The 25,815-nt window shown below is 42.1% G+C and overlaps 1 protein-coding gene across 2 annotated transcripts in view; it reads left to right on the top strand.

Moving 5' to 3' along the window:
* elp4 (elongator acetyltransferase complex subunit 4) overlaps positions 1 to 25,815 on the top strand; it is a 62,946-nt gene that overhangs the window by 24,800 nt on the left and 12,331 nt on the right. For both annotated transcript variants that reach the window (XM_042504020.1, XM_042504089.1), the window contains 2 exons: positions 991 to 1,099; positions 4,723 to 4,829. In XM_042504020.1, coding sequence (XP_042359954.1) covers positions 991 to 1,099; positions 4,723 to 4,829 — 216 coding nt within the window. The remainder of the gene's footprint in view (positions 1 to 990; positions 1,100 to 4,722; positions 4,830 to 25,815) is intronic.

The raw sequence follows: 25,815 nt of genomic DNA, 5'->3' as shown, positions 1-25,815 counted from the left end.
GACTCCTCTGACTTTGAAACTTCTGAGTCTTTGCCAAAGAGCCTCATCTTTGTATTTAAGTAAGCACAGAGGAACTATTATGGCTTAGACAGACCAGCACAGATAAAGTTTCAGCAGACCCTCTCTCTCAACTTGTACACACACTATTGGCCTTACTGTACCGTCTATGTTTTGAATAATTTGTTGTAGCCAAACTCTCACACTGGCTTTAATTGCCGCATTTGGGTGACCTCAGATACCCTGTAAGTGCTGGTGGTCCTGACTGGTGGGATATGCATACTTTAAAAGTAGGACAAAAATGAAAAGGAAGAAGAAAGAGTGGGGAAAAGACATGAAGGCATGAAAACTGCATTAGGCGGTGGCAGCCAACACAGAGAGAAGGATGTGAATGATTCAAGAGGCAAAGGGATTAATAATGCAGGACTCCCTCTTTCCCTCCATCCCAGTGTCCCTCTCTCTCCCCTCCTCTCCTTTTACCCTCTGCCTCCACCCTTTTGTGTATTTCTCCTTCGTTCTTGCTATCTACTGTATTCGCCCCTGATGTGTCCTCTTTGTCGTCACATCACTGACCTAACCAGTAGGGGGAGCTCTCCACATCAAGCCTCTGCTGCTGTCTCCCACTTCACCTCTTTCCTCCCCTGCTGTGTGCAGGTTTGAGAGTGTGCACCAGCCTTTTCGGAAAAGTTGTTGTTTCAGTGTGCTGCCGTTGACTTTTCCCATGCCGTCTTCGTAGACGTATGCCTGATGTAAGTTGTATGTCCATTTGCTTGCCCTGACATCACCTGTGTAACCCCTATCAGGGCTCTTTCCCCTCTATACCTCATCACCCTCACCTAAGCCATGGGCAGAAATGACCTGGCCACGGGACATGATGACCTAATTTAATTGCAACACTGATGGCCCGTCAGGAGGCTTTTAATTACCTGCTCATGTTTCTCTCTCTGTCTCTTGCTCCCTCCCTCTCTCTCCCTCGCTCTCTCGACCCTACAGGACAGAGCTCTAATGGGCAGCATAACCAGGCTATGTGACAATGCCATAGCCCTGGAATCATTCAAAGGCTCTGAGAGAGAGACCAACCCACTCTACAAAGATTACCATGGTAAGAACACACATACTCGCTTATCTTTCTTTCTCTTTTCCATCAAATACACACACACACACACACACACATACACACAAGCAGTGCATTAAGGCTGGGGCTGGGCTGTGGATGGAGGCAGGGCAGCCCCCTTGCAGGCCAGGCTGTCAGTGCGCGTTAGTGTGCTGCTGCTCAATCAGACGTGCTCCTCAGTAGACAGGCCGGGGGGGATTCAGCTGCCACGCTGTACCCCCTCTCCCTCGCACCCTCACCCCCTCCATCCCTGCCTCCCCCCCTCCAGCAGAGCCTCTCTCCCTCTCGCCTCGCCCCCTCTCCATCCCCAGTCCCATACCCCTGAGGCTCTGGAGCAGAGCAGACCAACACTAGGGAATCGATATTCTCACCATCACTCTCTCTTCCTCTCTGCCTCTATCTCTCCATCCCTCGCTCAATGTCTCCATGGCCAGCATGCTCTGCTAATAAATGGAGGGCAAGGCTTTCAGTAGGGGAAGAGGACACCAGTAAGGGACGATTGGAGAGACGGAAACGAAGAAGGAGGTGGGGTGGTGGGGGACACAGTTTGTCTCTGCTCTCGGTCCTCGCCATCACTTTTCCTCTATGGTTCCCTATTTTCTCGTTTGCTTCCCTCTTTTCTATCACACTCTTCAAGCATAAAGGTCAGTTTAAGCGAGTGGGGTATTTTTAGCCGTGCCTCTCGAACTCTCCGACTCACTCTTGCGCTTTTCCTCTCATTTCCCCCCTCCCTCCGCCCCTCCTCGGGTTAGACAGCCCCGGTTGTGACAGATGAAGGGATGAGGAGTAAAAACATTCAATGGCAGATTTTGGTTTCATCCAACAGCATGTTTTATTTAGATAACACATCCCATAGTGATCACATTCCTCTGCATTGTAAAGGCGGGTGGCATGTAAGCCCATTCAACATATGAGCAATGCAGTGCATCATTTTTTAAAATAATTTTGTAGTACAAAAATGTTCTTTGGAATTTGCAATTAATAATATTTGAATTTCTTGTTCAAGAATATTTTTGCTCTTGTTTAACCAGCCAGCGAAATTCTGGTTGGGTTATGAAATACATTTATGTGCATGATTGTTGTGATGTGTGGTCATGAGTGCAAACGCATCTGGTACGAGTGTGAGAGTGCGTGCGGATGCGCGTGCGTGCGTGTTTGCGGCAGCAGTTCAGGGCTGCTCAAAGCATGCTGGGAAGCCTGTCACTGCAAATCAGGCAAGGGGAAATCACCCAAGTGCACAGAGGAGAGAAACCACCATCCCCCACTTTCTCTGTCTGTCTCCCTTTCTCCATTACTCCCTCGATCTCTTCTTTTCTCTCTCACGCTCATCCATACTACCCCACTTCTACAGTACTTTTCCAGTTTTATGAAAATGTAACTTTGTGGTGGCAGGAAAAGAGAAACGAAAAGTGAAAAGCACTCCAAAGCTTCCTTCTATACTTTGAAGGAGTCCTTAGCTTGTATGTTTGCTTTCTGTCCCTCATCGCTCTAATGTGGCCGTTAATTGGCATATTTCCTTTACAGCAAACCCATGCTCCAGCCTGTAGGGAAAAAGAAGACAGTAGGAATGCCGCCTCAGAAATCTTTAAATCTGATACCAAGTAATCTCTTAATGTCTTTGGTAATTTTATCTTAACTAACAGTGACACAATTGTAGTTTCTGTCAGTGGAGTTTACCTTCATAAATGCCTGTCCTACCACATCCACTCCAGTCACTCAAGTGAAGAAGCAAGCTACTTACTTCAAATTGGAGGAGGATAAATGTGACACTGATTTTTACGCAGAATTTTCAAAAACTTCAAGATGCTGACTGTCATGCTTGCGTCGAATAAAAACAAGGTTTTAAAGAGAAACATGGCTCTCTTAGGTTGTCACAAAAAGTATTTAAAAAAAATAAGGAGACTATTTTATCATTTTAATTCTGTTAGCAGTTGCCACATTTAAATAGATATTCCCTGTTAAGTGTCAAAATAACAAACAAATCATCCATACAATGCCCTCCAGCACTGTTGGCACCCTAATGGATATAAGAACAGGCTGTGAAAAAATGTCTTTGCTGTTTATTCTTGCAGTCTTTCACCCAAAAATATTCAAAAAAATAAAACTTCTTCAGTGAAGCGAAATTACTGAAAGAAAATAAAAATGGTGACGTTAAATAAATATTGTTCTCCAAAAAATTTGTGCTGCAATTATTGGCACCCCTAGAAAATCCTATGAGTAAAATCTAACTGTATTGCATTTCTGGTCATATTTTACATTATTAAGTTCACCTGTTTGATTAAGAAATCTTAAATGGGCAACCATGACTTCAACTCCACAAATCAAGAAATGGATTTAACAAAATTTCTAAACAGGTGAAAAAACCCATTTCCACTTTCAGGAAAATAATTAAAAAGTTGAAAGTAACTGATATTCAGAATCAGCCTGGAAGAGGATGAGTGTGTCCATCAACCCCTAGGAGAATGGTTCAACTTGTTTGAGAGGCTTGTTAGCCATACAAAAAAAGCCCCACATACACGCTGTGACGCGTGGTCGTTGATCTCTGATGTTGGGCTGTTTTTCTTTCAAATGCCGTGGACATCTTGTTTGAAGACATGGTATCATAGACTCCTTTAAATACCAGCAGATATTAAATGAAAACCTAACAGCCTCTGCCAGGAAACTTAAAATGAGCCTTGGTTGGACCTTCTAGCAAGACAATGATCCGAAACACACCACAGAATCTACAGAAAAAATGGATCATCAACTGTTAGTAAGATTTTGCCATGGCCACCTCTGTCGCCCAACCCAAACCCCATAGAAAATGAGATTTTTTAGCTGAAGAGAAGTGAAGTGTCAACCTCAAACTCTGAAGGATCTGGAGAGATTCTGTATGGAGAGCAGTCTCAGATCCCGTGCCATGTGTTCACAGAACTCATAACGCATTGTAGGAGAAGACTCAAAGCTCTTATCCTGGCAGAGGGAGGCTGCACAAAATATTTAATGAAGGGGTGCCAACAATTACGGCATATATTTGAGGAAAAAAAATCATGATGACAATTTAATGTTTCTCTGTTATGTTGCTTGAATTACCATTGAGATTTTTGTGAATATTTTGAATGACAATTAATCAGGATAAAGACATTTTCCACATCTCATATTGCTCTGTATAGAAAATCATCATGACAAAACTTTGGACAGAATTTTTAAAAATGACCCTGATACTCTTATGAGTTGTACTATAGTAAGAAGATATGTCTAGGTGGCATTTTATTTATACAGTTGTTAACATGCACATTATGGCCGCAGTTGAATTAGGTCTGCAACCAACGGTAAATTTTATTAACTAATCTGCCAGATATATTCTCAATGAATCATCTAGTCAATAAATGGCACAAAACAATGAAAAATGGCAAGTGTAATTCCCCAGAGCCCAAAATGGCATCTTAAAGTGGTGCATTTTATGCAACCAACAGTCCAAAATTCTCACATTTAACAAACATTAAACCATAAAATGTTTGTCTGTTTGCTTAAAAAGTTCTAGACTTGAATATCTTGGTTGTACTTTTACTGTAGTTTTTTTGAACTGTTGTGTTCATTCAGTTTTAATCTGCTCTTACTGTCCTTCACAGGTCTGCTACATGTACGCCAAGTACCTCACCTGAACTGTCTGGCAAGTAAACTCCCTGACCACAAGGATCTGGCCTTTAAACTCAAAAGAAAACAGTTCAGCATTGAGGTAAGTTTTCCAGGTTATTCGGCATAGCCCAGGTTTCTCAGATTTTTGTTTTATTTTATTGCCCAGTTTTATTTCTTTAATATTTATGATTGAAACTTGCCATGTTGCCATTAACATAAAAAGAGCTGAATTTAGATGCGAAGGAATTGTTGATCAAGAAAGCCATTAAATAGTTCCTATTCATTATTTTCATAGTGGTGCTGAAATGAAATGCTGATGATAATGACAAGTCTCTCACACTAGCCAAGTTTTGCCAGCCTGTTTTTACTATTGGGTGTCAAAATCAAAGGTGAAGTTATTGATTATACACTGGTGCTGCCACACTTGCTCCAGTTTTGTGTCAAGAGGAAACAGAGTGAGAAAAATCTCTATCTTTATGCACGAATATGAAATGAAAAATAGTGGTGGAAGTTTCAGATACTTCCAAGTGTTGTTCAAAGTTTTCATATACTAAAGGAATCTGAATTATTACAACTCAAGATATTAATGCATGGACAAGTTTTATTTTACAGAAATATCAAATCAAATATCTGTATATGGAAATAACAACAGCGTTAACTATCAGCTATCAGTAGCCTCAATCAAATGTCATACCAGCCCATCCATGACAGGTTGCACTATCAGAGACAGTTTAAGCCACAATAGCTCTTGAGGTAAAAACAGCAGCTTACCTTTTGCTGTAGCCTATGGGCTCATTTGAGTCGCAATGTGATCAATGGCATTTGTTGGCTGAAAACACTCTCCAAAAATAATAATTAATATTTTTACTCCTCTACAACATGGCTATGTAACACTGTAGGGTTAGGTCAAATGTGGGAGAGTGATAGTCCTTCAAACACTGCTGAAGGATAGCTACAGGAGGAGATGAGGAGGGTTGAACTGACTGCAATAAGCAGGAGAGCATTCATTTTTAAGGTTCCACTATTGTAATTTTTAAACGATACCCAGCTTTACTCCCTGCACACATTGAATATACATCTCAACAGGTTGTTCTGAATTATGCTAGAGGTCCCTTTGAAAAATGGCTGAGTATGAGAATACCTCCAGAGTCTTGAGTGGCCCTCAGACATTGTTTGTGAGTTGAGACAGTCCGCGTGTAATGCCATTTCACAGTTTTAATATGGGTAAGCACTTACCTGGTCTCCTTAACTTGCTAGATGTGGTGCTAAAGTCTTTGTTTGTATGAACTGTCAATTTGGTTAGTTATGTTCTGGATGATTGCTGCTACTTTCATCTTTGGTAGTCCTAGTGCTGTAGATCCTGAAAGCCTGGGGCCGTTTTCACTAACCTTCCAAGTACAAAGAGCTTCTATTTACGAATTTCTTAGAATTATGATGTTTTATAGGAATTCCCCCTTAAAGTTAAGACTAGGTCATGGTAAAGATAAACATTATTCACAAAGCATGTCCTTAAGAGAGATCCAAAGGTGAAAAACTGTTAGGAGTAGAGAGGAGGACTTTAAGAGGCGTAAGAGTTTCTTAAGCAGAGGAGAAAATGAAAAAAAGACAAAGAGGTCAGAGAAATATATTCTCCAAACACTGGATGACAGTGAGTTAATGAAATGCTATAGATTAGATTGTGCAGGGATAAGATGCGTTCACATCTCCCACCCAATGCAAAAACTATAAAATGTCAGAAAAAAAGTGACCACAACACTAAGGTTAAAGTGCTTTCATAGTCCCATACTGTGATGCCATCCATTTCATTTCCAGTGGATATCCACATCTTGCAGGCTCACAAACAGACATGTCTGTGACAACCAATCACATCTGTTAAAAGAATTCATCACACCCAGCAACAGGGTCAACCAAACCTCCTCACTAAGATAAGTTTCTGTTCCTTTCTTACTATGAGTTGCTCTGAGAATTTCCCTAAATCACTCCAAAGCTAGCACTCCTTCCAAGAAATTTTTAGGCTAAGTTAGGAACCTCATGAGAGTTTTCTCAGAATGTTTGTGAACACAGCCACTGTTCTTGACAGGTACCACCCCCTCCAAATAACACGTGAGATGCGATAAAGCACCATCTTTGACAGTATGCTTCTTTGCAGAATCACATTCAATTTCCAATTATTAATTTGTAAGTTAGTCAGAACCACTAAAAATACAATGTTTTCCACTGCCAGTACATGGGGCATTGCATTAAATGCCCAGTCAACAGGGCCTTTGCTACGTCTTATCAGTCACACTGGAGTGAGGACTGACTGCAAAAATGCACAAACAATATCTTATTCTATGACTGAAGATTAAAAGTTTGTTCTATTTTGCATGATGGCTCAAAATCTTGGGATAAGCTTGACTAAATTGAGCCTGTATAGAGTATAGGGCATATACTTAGTGTGGGATTGCATGACCTTTCCATTTCTTCATTCATTTTGATTTATGATTTCTTATCCTCTCCCTCTTTCTCTTCCTGTCAGAGACGCATCCATTTTGCATGTGTCACATCATCACTCTCACTCTGAGCAATCAATCTGTCACTCTAGAGACAAATTAAGGGGCCCTCCTCTTAGCTCAGCCTCATGATAGGTCCTCATTACATTATCATTACCTTATCACACCCTCTGGTCCTTTGCTCTTAGTGAGTCCTATTGTCTCAGGCAGGAGGTGAGGGGGAGGAGAGGAATGCCCACCCCCCCAAACCTTTTCCTCATCCTACGGTCAACCCCTTCTCATTTTCTGCCAGCCTCCACCATCGTTTCTAACCCATTCTCCTGTCTGCAGTGGCCCACTCCCCCTCCTCTCTCTGACCCCCTGAATGGGCCACTCCAGTATAGATTTATGTGGTCCGTAAAAGTCAAGGTGGTTATCCTCAATGGTCTTTTAATTAGGCCTCAGTGTTGGGCAGGCCAGGGGGCAGAGGCCGAGAGCATCCCTGTAGCTCTGTGGGGCCTGGATACTGTGTCATATATCCCAGCAGCACATTGTAAAAACCAAGCTTTGTCTGCCTTCCTTGTTTAAGGAGCTTTATTGGAGTTTTTTGTTGAATGGTAACCATACTCTTGTATTTCCCTTGTACACAGCATTAAAAGACGTCCACAGAGGACTTTTCAGAATCCTAAAACGGCTGTGAATGTTGACACAAGAAAAAACATAATATGAAATGTCAATCACAATCCTTGGCCATGACACATTTTTATGTGTCAGGGAATTTCCCAGAGAACATTGTGTTGTATCACCAGTCATGCATCAAATCAATCAAAACAGGCATTGTAATATGCAATTACGTTATCGTGTTGAGTTCACTGGCACTGTGGTTGGCTGTCATTAATTTGCACATCACCTTAGATGGAGATGTCACGAAGGTATGAGAGCATGTTTGCTCTGTGTCCGACGTTGCACAGGTTGGTTTATATCGGTGTATAACTGTGCATGCACGACTACTGTTGCGCTCCGACTTTTTGGCTCATCGTACACTGTGTTTGACCTGTTGGTTAACTGCCGCGGTGGGCCACAGATTGACACATGAGATGGTGATTGGATTCTAAGCCCAGTGTCTGATGTGTGACAGCTCACACCATCCCTGCTAATCACCTCATTTACTCGAGCTACAGGACTCCTCTGCCTGGGGCAACATAATACAGCGTTCTCTTACTGAGGTTCTTTTTTTTTCCTGCTCACAGTCTTTCTTCTTCCCCACATCGATGGTGGTCATGATAGATCACTGCTCCTGCTGCTATGCACTTTTTTTGACTTTTGACTCCTTTTTTGTATTTTAAATTAAGTGAATCCAGCCTAATTCTGTTTATCATCTTTCTGGATTAATTTGTGATTAGGTAGTGACGAGCGACAGGTGATTGACAGTGCTAGCTTCTCACCAGTTGGGTCAGGCAGCTACATGTCACCCCAACTGTGCATGGAGTCATGCTGGTAACTAATTTCTTAACTGCTGTTTGACTCACACTTCTATCACCTAGTGCCTCAGGAACGCAGAAAAGTATTTGTTTGCCATCACATAGAATGCAGATTTTTTGGTATTCTGTAATTTGTTATACTTGATTTTTACTCTTTTTCTACATTTTAATAGTAGATTAATTCTCAGCCCCACATCATCGTCAAGTTCTGTTGGTTTCGTGATAAGGTTACCACGACAATGGCTGACGAGAGTTCAAACTGCGGCTGATGAGCAGTTATTAGCCATGACGCCTGAAGCCAGAATTAACCCATGGCCCTGTCTGAGCAGGTAGGGGAGTGTTAGGCGTTTAGACAAGATTAACACATACTCACAGACACACACACAAACACTGCTTACTCCCACACATAGAGGTATTGACATTCATACAACAGCACAAGCACATACTTATTGGGAAACACATACACATAGGTGACACGCAATGTGTGTGAGAATTTTCTCACTCACTCCACAACCAACACAGGTTTCTGTCACTAGTTTCACAATGCAAGATGTTTTGAGGATGAAGCTCCAAAGAATGCAGATGGCACGCAATTACATTCTCCTTACCTTTGTCTGACCCTTTAAACTGACAGGCAATGTGCCTGTGGGGTACTGGGGTGCCAGAGGCAGGTCACAGGGTCAAATACAGTATAAGACGGGGATTTGTGTCAAATTAGTCCTCTCTTAGCAGGCAATTTGGAGGTCACTGACTGAGCTCTGTGTCTTGGATGGCTATGTAGTCTGCACACATATACTGGCTTTAAGAAAAACTTAATAGTCTTGGGAAATTTCAGGTTAATGTTTATTATGTGTCATTTTGAAGTTATCATTGGAGAAATTCAGTAAAAGACAGATGGAAGTGAGACGTGATGAAGGTCCTTGGCCAGATTCATACCTAAGATCTTGCTGTGCCTGATGCCAAATTGATTGATACAAGTTACTGTAATTGACACTTTCTGACTTATAAATACAGTTGACATAATCATCCAAGTCAGATTTACAAACAGAGAAACTTTTCAAAAGCTACAGGCTAAATGAAATTAAACTTGCTCTTTTGTTAAAATGCAGAATAATGTCTAGGTGCTGCATTGCAAATTCATGCAAGTACAGAACTTAGAAGATTACCTAAGCCCCTTTCCCAGTTCACAAAAAAGACGAACACCAGCTAACAACAAGCTTTTCATTTAATTGGAAAGGTTACAATCAGCATTGCATCAGCACTAGTCTAGGTATTTATCAACACCATCAGCTCCAATCAACTTCCATTGGCAGTGATGAAAATACAACGCTTTGGTTGACTTGCTAATATTAGCCCCAACACGGGCAACATGCAATCACAGGCCACCAGAAAATACCATCCCTCTCTACCCAAGCAGCACATGATCATTCAGTACCGTGTTTGAAAGAGAGACTGAGTCGGTTACAGATTAAAAAAAAAAGATGTAACCACTAACATTTGCAATGGCCTCCATGCTGCCTTCTACTTTTTACTAACCTGTTTGCCAGCCCATCAGTGACACCAAACGTGACACACAAGTTAAATAAAGCCACATACACACACACACAGCAAGGCATACTCATATGCTGCAGAGCCGTGCACATAGCTCTGGTCTACTGGCAGCAGGAAAGGAGACTATTTTTATTTTATCGCCTATTTTTAGAGGGTTTCCTGTGTTAGAAAATCTGCGTATACACACTAATTTTGGTGGAAAAAGCCATTTGTAACATGAATCTTTGACTCAGACTGGCTTCCTGCGTTATATTTCATCATAGACAGGTACCTGAAACAACACTCCACCTTGAAGGCAGCCCCTGGGCAGTTTTAATACAGGCTGTTTTTGGTCTGAACACCCACAAACAAGTGCCCAAAATAGCATACAAACACAGATGCCATGTCAGCTGAACTTCAACATTAAAGGTAATTAAACACTAATTTAATAGATATAGTGCTAGACTGACCATGTGCTGTGTTTTAACCCCCATACAGCCAACTCTGCAGTCATACAAACATCTCAAGTTATCCAATAACCTTTGATCCCACATAATATGAACTTCAGCATCAGCCAGCTGAGTATATGTTTAAGCTGTGGAGGCAAATAAGGAGCAGAAAAGGGGAATGATGTGGATGATGGTGCTGAGTAGAGGAGGACTTAAGGAGAAGAGGGTGCCTAACTGAAAGAGTCCGAGGGAGGTGTATAGAGTAGGTTAATGTTTCTTGGCATGTCCTCAAAACGTCTTTAAGACAACGCCTGTGTCTGCCCCCTGTTGAAGCCTGTGGGTGCCGAGGGAAGGGTGTTAATGGACCTATGTGAGGAACAGAGCGAAGGCTTGGAGAGGAGGGGGGAGGCATAAGCGGAGAGGAGCAGTTAAGTGATTCTCAGGTCAGGTCTAATTAAAATGAGGGCTTTTCCTCAGAGGCACCAAACCGTCTTATTGAGAGAGAAATAAAAAGGGAGGGAAAGAAAGAATTATAGAATGCAGAATGAGTTAGACAGAGACCTGGTCCTCGGGGCCTGTTTGTGTATTTGCTTATATGTTTGTTTGTATTCCATGCCTGGTCGTATATCTGTTTCCCCATGTCTCAAATAATGCTTGGTACTTAAGATCAGAGAAAAGCCAATTTTAAAAAGAACTCGTATGGAGAAAGAACTGAACTAGGTCATTTAATATTTACTTCCATTAGTGGATCACAATGACTATTCACAGACTGAGAGTTAACTAAATACAAACAGTGGGCTTACTGGATGTCTTGAACCTATTAGTAGCATGCAGAAAAATCCTTAGGTTCTTCATACATCTGCCTGTAATTCCTACGCCTGCCTTGGGAATCACAATCAGATGGGAATGGACCTTTTGGAATAATATTCCAATTGAATAATTTATACTTCCTCCCTTGGCGCACACCAGCCTCTGTCGCATTTTGGAATGAGGTGTGCTTATGGTTTGTGCGTGTATGAGAAAGAGTGAGAGAGAGAGCCTGGTGTAGGCCAGGCAGTGGCACGCGATCGGACCCCTCAGCTGAACAATATTCACAACATACATCAGATTTGCATCTATTATTTAACAGGGATGTTATCTATTCTGCAAATGTGCATGTGTGTTTGAAAAGGCCCAGCTTGTATGGGGTCTGCGCTGAGTCTTGGGTGTCTGGGGGTTGCAAACGTGTGCATGTTTTTGGGGTTTGTTTGTTGTGGTGTTGTGGTAAGTGCATGGACTTCTTAGATACCGATATCTGGTAAATCTATTGACTGAGAACACCAAACTTAATGCCTAATTTTATAAAGAATCTTTTGAGTTTTGGGCTACAAGTTCAAATGTGGACCCCAAGAAGTTCAAATCTAGACTGAGTTTTGGGCTACAAGTTCAAATGGACCCCTACCATGGTTTCAATGATCTGACATAAAGTCAAGAGTCACTTTTACACAGAGATTGTGCTATAGGGCCACAGAAAAGCCCTGTCTTTATACCGCTTCTGTGTTTTTACACAGAGCCAAATGTTGGCGGCATCATTCTGCTCCAGTGTGTGATTAGGCACGGCATTGCAGCATCCAGCAACCAAAAGAGGCGTGACAGGTGTGACATGTAACACAAGAGTGTCGCCCGCTAGTGTGACATATAATATATGCATCAGTAGCACTTTTTAAGCAATTACAAAGGCATAACATGTCAATAAAAATCATTTACCCTCTCTCTTATATGGCGGCTGCTGTCATCCTCTGCTGGAAGTATATGAAGCTCCCGAATCTCATTGTTTTCAGTATTTGTGGACATTTACTGCTTTTCTTGTATTAGTCCCTAATTGCCACCGATGCTTATTAAATCTCCCGTGGTGGGTTGCAGGCATAAAAAAAACGTCAAAATGTCACACCTGTGCCTCCCATGGACACGTCTTTCTGGCTTTACGTTTTACAGAGACCTCGTTAGGGCACTGTTACTAAGTCCAGTCCAGCCACAAAGGCGAGACCACTGTGTCACTGCTTTCAGCGATTGGATGTTATACAAAATGGCGAGGCAGTATAACAGCACAATATTCCCACCTTGAACAACCAGTGTCAATTAGTTTTTTTTAAATTGTCAAACGCCTAGGGAGAAAAAGTAGTAGCAGTTGTGTTTGCTATAGTTGAGTCAAAGTGCAGTAAGAGAATATCTGGGACTTTGCCAAATGTGCTGCCCTCCATACTACAGTATATCAACACAAATGCCGAAACATTTCTTGCAAACGGACAGTATTAAAGGAAAATAAAACAGGGCATATGTGTTCCTCCTGCCAGACTGAGTAAGAGTGTGGTCTGCCTGAACTCGCCCTGGAAGTGAAGCTGTTTCATCAGTGAGCAGTGAACCCTTAACATGGTCCATGCACCACTCAGCCCCCATCAGACTAGACTGGCCACATTGGACTCAGACCTGATTAAAGTAGCCCTTGTTGTCTTCAGCTCCCATTAGAGGGAGAAAGGGAGAGAGGCTGTAACTTGCATGCCACCCTACATCCATGGGGTCTTTTAGTACTATAGGGTATGTGTAAGTGTGTTCAGAAAGGGCTCACCATTAGCATAATGGTAGTGACTGGGGAGCCATAGCCCCCTGGTGCTTATAAACTGGGTCCTCACTGTATCCTTGGCTTCTGAATCACTTTATTGTTATCTCCTAATTTTGCCTTAGGTCCATGCACTTTTGTTCAAGTCTTAAAAGCAATTCTCTATTTGCAAGGGTGGCAAAATTTCTACTGTTTTCCTCACACTAAAGCATAATTGTATTGTATTCTTTTGATCCTTGATTGTGTAAACCTAATATTTTGACTCAGTTGTTGATAGAAGAACAAAAAACAGTGACTGTTTACTTACTTTGCTTACTTGTAATGTAAGTCCATGGTGTAGGCAGGCAGTGTGAAAAAAACTGAGGCAGTTTGAACACTATTGACTTCATTTCCAAGTAACCTGGACAGTCACTGCTCTTTACTCTTATTTGACTTTTACTTCAACATCACCAATATTAAGTTTCTTGACCCAGTGCAGCACTCCAACTTTTTCTACATTATCTAGTACACATACAATACCACAAACAAAAACAATTATAGATGTTGAGTGTAATTAATAGACAATCAAATAATATGTCACTCTGCATTAGACTTCACAGGATAGGATATTTAAATTTCCAAACATTCATATGTTTTTACAAATCTACATGTTTTGCTCAATAGACCGAAACACAGCGTTTGTTTACATTATCTGGGTAGAGAATCCCTGTGTCATGTACATAAAATGAAATGGTGCTGAGCAAGCGTCACCTAAATTTGTGAGTTTGTAGGCATCAAAGGCTTACATAAAATATCAATATCAATTTATGCTATATTTATGATATTGTCACTGCTTTATGTTGCCATTAGACAGGCTTTTCCAGTGGGGAACTAAAGCTGTTAGTATCTAAAGGCCACCAAACTTCACTGACAAAACCAGTCATTTTACTTATTATAAAATGGGAGTTGCTGGTCCACCAGCATAATTTTGCAGATTTTACATATTTTCAAAATTGAAATAAATTGTTAGTTATCTACCCGGAAGTGACTGTTGTCATTAGTGCAACATCACAGTGATTTGGTCTGTAAACCAGACATTCCATGCTCTAAACAATCTGTATTCTAAAGTTTCACTGAATCACTGTTAACATTGTCATTAAAACTCATTAAAATAAATCATGCCGAAAGGCAGAGGTTGTTCTGTTTTGGCTGGTGTATTTCTAAACCAGCCAAAGTGAAACAGTCCCCTCACTGCTGTTGGTCCACAGAGAAAGTTAAAATTGCCATCATTGGCACAAACAGCTCCATGGTCGGAGCGGTTCAAAGGTGGAATGTTGATCCGGAGCAGGAGCATCAAACTTAGGAAGGCTCTCTGCTTGGGTCCTAAAAATAACTTTCCCACACTCTCCCTGCTCAGTGTCCTGGGGGGTCAGGAGGAGGAGTGTGTGTATGCATTTCTCTGTGTGTCTGCTCAGTGTTTATGTACATTTTTCTGCAATTGAAAGCACAAATAATTTGTCTTAATAGGGTGCCGTCCGCACTAAAATCTGATTGATTCAATATTTTTTTTTTGTAATGGTTTAATGTCCTCTCTCCCTCTTCAATATTTTGGCAGTCAACAAAGTTATGCATTTTTACAAACAACTGGAAAAATGTGGACTTGAATGGACACATGCTTTTTTATATTGATATGAGTTTGTGTGCCATTTTCTGAGCTCTCTTTTGTTTATAGTTATTTTCTTCACAAGAGTGTAGGTTTCTATTTCAACAATGAGCGGGACACAAGTGAAACAAGGGGTTTCGGGGTCCTCTGCCAAAAACACTTCTAACCTTTAAACACTTTATAAACACACACATTTCCTGCATTTTGGTGAATTTTTATGCACCAATCTGTACCTTTTGGTATCACCTTATGGTGTAAATGTCTTTAATTTTATCAGAAATAAAAGTCCTATGCTACTTTCATGTTTTGCAGGTGAAATTGGTCGTAATAATGAGGGTGACGTGCCTTGCATTTTCCCCTAAAATCCATGCCTATATTTGGTCAAAGGTCCATTGATAATGGTGGCTACTGGATTTACATAAAGATTTGTCATCAACAAGTGGACGTGTGCAATTGGTCGTAATGACATACAGTATCAGATGTGTGACCACAGATAGAGTTGGAGACAGAAAAAAGTTGTCTCCTTAACTATAATGCTGTATGAAAGTATTCAGTCATGTCTGTGAAGGATGACAATTGAAGCTCAACATTTTTTAAGAGCATGTTCTTTTGGTTCTTACAACAAAGTGAAACTAATGTCTATGGAAAACCTGTCCATGTGAGTGTCTTATTGTAAGGATTCCACCATTTCTAGACTTTCTAGACACAACAGAATGTTCATGCTTACTTCATTTGTTTGCATCACTAAAAGGTAATCTTATGCTAGAGTAGTTTGACACTTAACCCTTTTTCTAAATGTTTTCTCTGTCAGCAGTCCCTCAGTGAGTCCTTGTTTGATGAAAACAAATTGTCTTGATCCTCTTTCTTTCTCTTTATCTCCAAGCACCCCATAAAGGCATTTGTTTCAGCTAATCACGGGAGCTACTTAACCCCTGCTACTGTGAATATGGTTGTATTTAAAAAGGATTCACCCAACAGTCAACACAGAGTTATTTAAAGTGGTGTTGGCCATTGGCAGAAGTTGGCCGGCCACTGAATGTAGCAGTGCTCATGAATTTTATGAGGGCAAGTGTCTCTGTCCTTCAGAGTTCACAGGTGGCTATTGAAAGACTCGACCAGATGATGGAGGATGGTTAGGACACATATAGAGCCTTGAATGGACTTTAATTGCACCCAGCAGATGAGTCAGAGGGCCATTCGAGGGACAAGCCCGCACATCAAAAGGCAAGTTAGAGGGCAAGATGATGGGACTTTATGGAAAAGTTTGTAGAATTGAATTGAGGCGCATGTTTGAGTCTTGTGTTTATGAGGCAAAAATAGAACCATTTTTTTTGTGTATTTGTCAGTGTGTGTGTGTGTGTGTGTGTGTGTGTGTGTGTGCGTGTGTGTGTGTGTGTGCGTGTGCGTGTGCGTGTGTGCGTGCGTGCTACCTAACACACATACGTGAATGTGTGAAGGTGGGGGAGGCAGTGGGTGGGAGAATACTCCAGTGTGTGGCTTAACCAAACTTTCCTTTTGTCCCTAACAATGATGAGTGATGATGAGTGACAGGGGTGTTAGGACTGGGATCTGGGGAACAGAATGCGCCTAAGCAGCGCTCACCCAAACTCACACAAAAGGCAGCAAAAGGTCAAATCTGAGGCCAGCATCTTATCTACTGGCATAAAATATTCAACCATGTCATGTGTGAAATTAGAAACTGACATGCCATTGGTATTATTATGTAGATTCACTATCTTCCTGTACATCATTTTAACTTTGCAGTCCTTTTGAAGTTTGTGAGTTTTGTCAGTTATTGATTATCAAAAGTAGTGTACTGGGATACTTATCACATAGAGCCCCTGAGATACATCTTGCCTTGTCTTTGCCCTCGTTTTAAACTTTAATAACAAAAAGGGTTGCTTTGGGATAGTCTTATTCTCTCTCACTCTCTCTGTATCACTTCCTTTTCTTAACCCAACCAAACTGCATATAACTCTGAAGCAAGCAAGAAAACATGCACAGTTGTCCTTTTGTTACGCAAAATCCATACATTCTGCTTACAGAGCCCAACTCCACACGCAGAAACCCCTCCCTTTACCCCCCCACACACATTATGCCCCACCGCTAGCTAGGGATGAGGAGAACTTGCGTGCAAGTGTTTCCCAGGAGGCAGTTGTAGACTGAGGGTTCTGAGGCCCGGGGATGGCTCTAGATGGCGGTTAGCGAGGAACCAGTATTTTTTTTTTTTTTTTTCGCCTGCACTCCTCCTACCCCTCCCCCTTTCTGAGCTCAGGCAGTGATCGTAATGGGGGGTGACAGCTCACCTCTCCCTAGCGTGCCTACGGTCCTCAGAGCGTTAGGCCCCCCCGCGTAACCCCACCGCCACCCCCCAAGTCCCGGAAGGCCACAAAGGTTACTCCATATGTTAGTCTGAGGATTCTTATGAATCTTTTTGTCCCATCAGACGAGTATATTTTCTGTCAAGTCCAGAGAGATTTGTATGACTCAAATCAAATCAGGTATATTTCTGTTTGATCTCTTCATTGTATACATATCGTCTCAGCGCACAGTCTCTTTCATTGTTTTATTTATTTTTTATTTTTTTGCACTGTCATCCTTTACCTCCTGCTCTTCTGTGTGAGTTGCGACTCACTGGTGTGAAAAGATCCGGGGCCTGGAGTTTCACATCTATTAAAGGCTTCATGTTTGGAGAGGGAAGTGATCTGATGGCCTGATATTGTACGCTCACTTACACAGACTGTTTGTACGGGGACGTCACGTACGCTTGCTTCATCACCCAGCATGAGTGTGTGTCTGTGTGTGTGTGTGTGCGTGTGCGTGTGTGTTGTGCGCCTGAGTTTAGCATGCATTTAATCCCTACAGTGTGTCCTTACCTGCCTTTGCAAATGTATTACTTTATTTGACAAAAAGTAGGACAACTGCACAACTCAGATTAATTGCTAAGTTCAAAAGGTTTGAAGAAATTCTGTGTTGTCTGTGCACTTGAAGACATGTTGGGAATATTTGATGTCTCTGTTGCAGATATCAAAGTTGTCACTTCTTGAGTGAGTTCATTTACTCATATCAGAGATAACCTGCTTACCTCAGCAAGAGCAGAGATCCCACTGAACGTCCCTCTCCAGATATATCTCATAGGACATGAAAGTAAACAGCTGCCTTTGATGCACATCCTTAAAAACACTCTGACACTCAGCAGTCATTGTTTGAGCTCTCTGCATCAACAGAAGTCTTGTAAGGAGACAGGAGATGTAATGCGCCAAATTATAATTAAATCAGTGCACAGGATTTTTTCAGTTGCACCCCTCAATAGCTAACACATCTTAGTGTGTGACTCTGAATCTTTGCAAGAGTGTTAATGCTTGTGCACGTCTTAGATAACCAGCAAGTGATATTGTATAATGATGAGTAGTGTGTGTATCGAGAGGAGGGTTTGCGTGCTTACATGAGCGAAGAATAGCGCACAAAAGCACATGTAGTGGTGAATATTAGAGTAGGCAGAGTGTTGGGTCACTCTGTGTACAGAAAGAAGTGCTTTTCTATCTCAAACTCACTCCCTCTTCTGCCCTCCCCCTCACTCTGTTTCTTTTGTCGGACGCTCCCTCTACTCTTTTTTTAATCATAGTGAGCTTTTTAAGTGAGTGTCGCGCTCTCTACATTCAGAGCCCATATTCCAACTTAACAGCCTTCACATTCAACCTTTTCACCTCATTTGCTACCAGACACAAAGTCAGCCTGGCATCTTATAAGCTGGTGCCTGTTTTAAGATGTTGTAATCATTGTGAACATTCAAGCTAAACTCAGTTGCTGAACCTCATTTGCCCCCACTCCACCAAAAAAAAAAAGATAGGCAAGCTCATTTGGATGGTCGGACAGAAGTGCACAGACACAGCAGCACTGCTGTGGGAATCAATCTGCAAGGTTTGAATATGCGAGATAAGTGCCAAAGGGGGAGTGTGCAGCTTCCCGGCATCCTCTCCAAACACCCTCTGGGCTAAAGTGGAATCCCAGCCACGCCCCACATATCACCCCATGTGATATTTAGGGACGCATACGACACTTACTCTGGACACGCAACATTTTTCAGTCTTTAGAAAAAAATTTTAAAAAAAAAACACATGGACCTTTCTGTCTTTTCTCAGTGTTCAAGTGCATCACCACTTCTGGTCTTAATGGCAGCCTACATATCAGAGAGGAGGCACTGGCCTGGTGCAATCTGACTTGTCTTAATTACGGGCAGTATCCGGTAATAGGCTGCTTCCACCGATATCAGCCATTAGAGCAGTGTCTCTGACGGGAGAGGCCTGATTGGCTACGAGGTGGGTGATAAAGAAGCCATGCCTCATTTACCTCCAATTTTTTGTTCACACATCCCTGTATTAAAGTCAAGCGTGAAGATGGCAAAGGACTGTGTTAAACTGATTTATGTGCTCTGCTATGTGGTGGTAGCTAATCTGCTCCTCCTGATTGCATTGTCAGCAATCGGTGCCGCTCTACAAGTAAATGATTTTACTGGATTGAAGTTATTTCAGCAAAGTTTCAATGCTGAAGTTTTTCATTAAATGATCCCTTTTCTGGGCTCATTAAAATTGATATCAGTGGAGCATTGTGACATATATTCTTTTTTTTCTGTTGGGAGCTTATAAAAGCATCCTGCCCACCCAGGCTTCAGGCCTGCCTGTGTGGTTTCACTCCCAAAACCTCAAACCAGCAGCTCTTGTCTGCTAATTGAACAAAACCACAACAAGTGTCTTCAAATAGACGTTATTAACCTGAACAAGAAGTTCTTTTAGCAGACTTTTACGGTTTCCGCTATGCACTTGTCTACCTCTCTTTTCTCCCCACAAGTACACACACGCACACTTTGACCAACTTACTGTGTGCTTTCCTTGAGGTTGAGCCTGGATGCTACAATTTACACTGATGTGAATGATGACCAGAGGGATATTGATGATACATTCCCTATCCTTCCATCCCTCCCATTCTTTTTTCCTTTGTTAGCACCAGAGCAGTATGTGATCTGATGACATGATATGTTTGAGTAATTCCACAGACAGCTTCACCATCCATTTCAAATGCTGCAAAACAAAGTCAAACCATTAAAGATAATATACCCATTATTAGTATGGAAATTAGAAATGGAACGCCATAGAGTACTGAAGCCTTGTCACTTGACTGACAGTTAAAGACACTCCTGGTTCAGTGCACTGTATTTAAGATATGTTTGATGTTTTTCAAACTCCATATTTGGCATATTATCCTCGGGTGGCAGCTCCCACCTTGTTGGTATTTAAGACAGATTTCAACGGATATTACCGGATTGTGGTGGCGGTTGCATTTAAGGGTGCAGCTCCCTCATAACAGGGAGGTGTCGTCTGCTGACAGATCACTGTCTGGATGAGAGAGCACAGCAGCATCCCACCTCATTACCGTAGCAACACACTAACCGAGGGACCGACACACTGCTCGCTGTGATTAAGATGTAAATTTCCTCTAATTGGAATGTAAATTCATACATTTATATGAAGACGTCAGCTGTCAGATTGCAATATTGTGTCCTTTTTTCTCCCTCTCCCCTGTTCCCCAGGCAGGGACTAGGTGCCTGTAATCTGTATCATACTCCCGCAGCCCATCCTGGGATTTGCCGTTTGTTTAATGTCGGGCCCATTGTCCTGCATCCAGCCCGTCATTGTAATGCTTCCCATTCATGTTTCTGTGTTTTGTTGCAGTCTGATTTGCTCTCGCTACCTGTGTTTGTTCCTCCATGCATGGATGAGCTGCCAGGGCTTCGGGGACGGGGAGGGACTTTGAGACGGGGGCCGGGGTCATTGGGTGGCCGTATTTTGTGTGTGCATCGATTACTTCTGCTGAATGTTCCTCAATGCAAATAAGTCTGCCACTTTGAGAAGAAGCACATGTATCTGAAGTAATTAATTTTACCCTTGAATGCCAGCTGTGGTGTTTGTGTGACGTGCTCCAAATAGAGCTTTCTCGCCAAAAAAAGGTGTTAATTTAGGGATTTGGCAGATGAAGTGTGTTTGCCAATGTATATGGCCCATATAACTGGAATGTGTTGTCTTTGTCTTGCTAATTCTGAGATTGTGCCATCATGTGAGATCGTTAGATTACATTGTGATATGGCACAATCATTTTTAAATTGACATCATACAAAAATTTTCCCTCTAAAATGTTACAGTAAGTCTTAGTTATGTGCCCACCACAGCCCTGTATTTAATACACTCAGTAATGTTTCAGACTTACTCATAAAACCCTGATGACATCAGTGGGCGTGTCAAATTCTACAGTTGGAAATTTGAAAATTGACAATAATTTCTAATTATTACAGTTTCTGACTCTGAGAAATGTGTCCATGCTTTTTATGGGTAAAAACAAATATCTTTAAAAACAGAACAAAAGTACACGGGTTATCAATGTAATCCACGATTTTGCTAATATTGTTTTCTTCTGTTGTTCATTGTACAACACCTTCACACTTCCTTGGTTACAGTGGTTCCACTTAAAACAGGTGGAAGTGTGAAGCGTGGCTGGCTCACTTGGTAGTACCAAGGTTACAGTAATCATGGACAGAATCAGCTCTAGAGCCGGAGCTAGTTTGGAGGAAAAGGGATGTCAGAGGGGTTCTGTTGAATGGATGGATGGCACAATGTGTATTAATAAAGTTGATAAAGTTGTTATTTTTTTAATCTAACTTAGCTTACTGTGTAAGTACTTCAAAGTACTAAAGTACTTTAAAACATTTTAAAGTTGATTTTTTTATGCATATAATTTACTTAATAGTTTTTAGCAGTCCCCTACTCACTGGAAGAATAACAAAGTCAGACATTAGTATTCGTATAGTGAGCATTTACTGTATATGTAGGATGTTTTATTCCTATGCATCTTGACAGCTAAAACACTTAAGACGTCAGACAGGATACTAATCCTATTTTCACACAACAAGCTTTACCAATACCTGTCTCAACAGGTCGTGCTGCTGAACTGATCAGCGTGTGCAAAAGAACAATAACAAAATGTGACACCTGGCATGCTCACACAGAAGCAAATGAAACATCATTTACATGAGGGGGTACACTTTATTAATGCCTTTCTGTGGAGGTGTCTCCCATCTCTCCTCATTAGCACCACTAATTTCCTGTACATCAGACCACCAGTGAAGAATTATGATTAATCTTGTGATGCAGTGATGACTAAAGTCACAGTGCCACAGATTTACCTGACTGAAATAAAACAGGTTATCACAGTGACACTCATTTAATTCTCTGTCAGCATTTGCAAGTGAAAAGTAGAATTACTCAATTTGTTTTGCAAAATAAGTTATGTAGAATGTTTCCTTGTACAGAATTGACTCACCAACGCACTGCACGGATTACATTGCATTGTGTCGTGGCAAAAGCTTGAACTAGCTTTAACTTTTTTTGTCCTCTGCATTGGCACACAAATGAAAGTGCTCTAGTTAAATGCAGATTTATGTGCATTATTGTAAATCCTGATTAGGTGTTACAGGCTCAACACCGCAGTAAAGAGATTTTGCACAACATATAGTACAGTGTTCTGTGTGCTAAAGATTCTTAATATTTAACTGAAGCCTCACTTGTATTTTGCATATCTCAGTGGTCTAAAAAGCGAAAAAACAAAAAAATCCTTCAGTGAGTAAAAGTTTATATTTCCAAACCGCAAACACTATGAGTTTATCATGAGTGACTAAAATGATTTTCATTTCTTGTGTTGAAATACAGAAGAGGCGTGCCAGATCTTGCCCACAGGACATTTTTGATGAATACAAACAAAAGCTGGTTGATTTGCTTTTTGTATGTTTGTTGATTGCACAGATCATCAAGCATCTCAGGGTGTGGACTCGAGGCTCCTGCATATGTCCTATAAAATCCCTCTCAGGCACAGGTAGCGTGTGAAATCTCACAGGTCACGCAAACCTTTCTACGAAGGAGGCTCTCTTGGATGTGAGAGTTGCGCTTTTCACCTGCTTTCTGAGATAGTGCTGATATATTGAAATGTGTGTGTGTGACTGCAGACCATTATCAACTAAAAACAGGCAACCTTAAAGACAGAATGATGTGTTTACAGTATGTCAGCGTATGTGAAAGGTGCTGCAGGGTTTTTACAGCAGTATGTACAGGTGTTGCAGAGTGCATGATATTAAAAAAACACTGGAGCTCTTAGGAGAAACCTCCAGGCCAAGTAAAATGGGAGAAAGGGTGAAAGGACCCTTCTATTTTTTGGTCCAGCTGCAGGTCATACTCTCTTAACCTGTGTCAAAGATGCAGTGGTGAGTATAGGGCCAGTAGGTCTTCACAGGCCTTTTGTGTTGAATGTGACAGAGCCTGGGATTCCCATGCAGTCTAATTCCAAGGCAGGGTTGAGCAGGAATCCAGGCTATGCTGCCATAGCATGTCAGCGCTACTCCACCCACCTGTTGCACCAGGCGTTCTCAGCATGCCCTTACTCAATTGGCCCTCCATTAGGAAGGAATCCTAATAAACCTGCTCCTTTCACTTCCATTTCATCCATCACTGTCTGTTTATTAACATCAAATCAACAGCGTGGAAAGGTGACACGTTCCCAGCCGTTGTTTCAGTTAACAAGGAATCTGCCTCTGGTCAGGTGAACCGGTCGGCCCTGGTCACGTGGGTTAATTTCAAGTTTGGGACATGCTTGTGCATCCAGGTGACTGGAGAGCAGCCTGTCATGAATTACATCCTGATGCACCCCTTAACACACAACCCTCAGTGACTTAGAGTTGCACCCATCACATGAGTGCTCAGGTGTCAGAGGAGGAAGTGAATCATCTCTATCGCCTTTGGGTGTCAAATAAAAAGTGGTTCACCTACTGTACAAGTTGCTCCATGATTGAGATTTGAAATTTTATATACGATGAGCTTTTATTTGTTTTAAAAAAATTTATGATACTTTATTCAGCCCATCATTTGCTCAATTAGTCCTCTTTTTGGAGCACAGTGCCATACAACCAAACAGGCTTGGTTCATCGAAGTCACAGCACAGACATACAAGAGGAGAGGTAGGAAGGAACTGGGGGAGAGAGACAGACAGAGGAAGAGAGAGAGAGAGACCATAGTGTCCCCCAGGTATGACAGAGTCACTCATGCAGAAGGATCCCACATGGAGGGAGGTGGGAGAGTGGGAGAGAGGGAGGGGGCATGAAGGAACTCTTGGCTACCTCTCCTCGTTTGTGCCCCCCTTCCCTGAAAACACATCTGTCTTCTTTTCTCTGCCACACACCTTTCTGCATCCTTTGCTCACCTTCTCACTCCAGTAACAGAGACTTTTTCACTGCTAACAGCTTAAAATGTTTCCTCATATTTTGGGCAGCCAGATCGTGTATTCCTTCAGAGCGTTCCTTGTCACATTTCATGCCACCTGCCATATTTTGTCTTGAGTTTCTGGGGATCGAGCTCTTTGGCTGCACGTCCGTTCTCTTTTTAGCCAATGTTCTTTGGCCTTTGGACTCACTGTCGTTACCCCAAGCGGTCCGTCTAACATGCAAATATGTGTCGGCTCTACAGTGATCACCATTTTAGTCAGCGGCGGAGCTATCTCATGGCTGCATGCATTAAAACAATTAAACTTTGCCCCTCCCCCGCCACAACAATCATTTGCGGATGTGTTGGGTGAAATTTAGCAAGAAATTATCATTTTCTGAATCACTTCACTCTGCTTGCTCGGTGTTTGTTTCATTCTTTCTCTTTCTCCGTCTCGTCTTTGAGCTCTTTAAAAGACTTGGAGCCCCCTGCATGTCCTTCTTTTTGCTCCTTTTCTCTGTACTTTTTTTTTCATCATTATCCAGCAGCACTTTTCTGTGCGTGCAAATGCTTTCTGAACGGCGTCCTTTCTTCCCTTTCAGGCTGGATGTCATTGTTGCTGCCTGTGGGCTGGGTGTATTTATTTAGGGGTAATTGGTGTGTGGATGAGTGAGGTAATGAGGTGCATCCACACTTGGCTGCTCCCCTCCCTGAGAGCCTGAGACAGACGTAGCCTAGCTGGGCTCCGGCTTGAGCTGTACCACACTGCTGTTTCCTCCACACAGGCCAGAATGGCTCTTTCATACCCAGGTGGACAAACACAATCACTGGGGCTGATACCTCAATGAGGCGTCTGCAGTTTGAAGTGGTGTGTGTGTGTGTGCAAGAGTGTGTGTGCATGCATGAGAACATATCCTTGTGTGTGTTCGTGTGCTTGTATTTGTGGGTAGAGAGGGAAAAAACAGTGCTTGGTTGTTGGCGTGTCTCTGTCTTGAGTCCTTGTATGTCTTGCGGCTTGTGTTTGTATAAGTGATTTTCCCTGTGTGTTTGTAAGTGCATGTATATCAGGCTGAGTGGGTGTTCAATGGAGCTCAAGGAGGACCTCTGGCTCCCGTAGCCCCCTGCCAACCTCAAACTGCCCCTGATGTCCTGCAGAGTTACCTAATGATTTCACTTACACCTCCCTTATCTGTCTGGCCCGTGTGGCAGCAACCGTCTGACGCTTCAGCCTTTACATGCCATTTGCTGCCTCATATCCTGTGAAATTCAATTGCACAGCTCCAACTGTAGCCAGAGTAGGGGGATCTCCCTCTCTCTCTTCCTCTCTCTCTCTCTCTCTCTCTCTCTCTCTCTCTCTGTCTCTCACACACTCTCACACACACACTCTCTCTCTCTGCCAACTCCCACATTTGTAAATACAAACATAAACAGTTCCACCATCACACTCCCCCCCCCCCCCCCATTATCTCAGAGCAACGTTGTATTTTCGTGTTTTAGCACTCTAAAGTTGACACTTCATTGCACCACAGTGTGTTTATGACACTATGAATGAGATGTAGAACTTTTAACCCGCGAAGCTCCGATGTCCGAGGCTGCCCACAGGTGTTCGGCAGATAATATT

Source organism: Plectropomus leopardus, chromosome 1 (assembly GCF_008729295.1).
Source record: "Plectropomus leopardus isolate mb chromosome 1, YSFRI_Pleo_2.0, whole genome shotgun sequence".
NCBI lineage: Eukaryota > Metazoa > Chordata > Actinopteri > Perciformes > Serranidae > Plectropomus > Plectropomus leopardus.
Note: the sequence above shows the minus strand (reverse complement) of the source record. Positions and strands in the feature narration are given on the sequence as shown.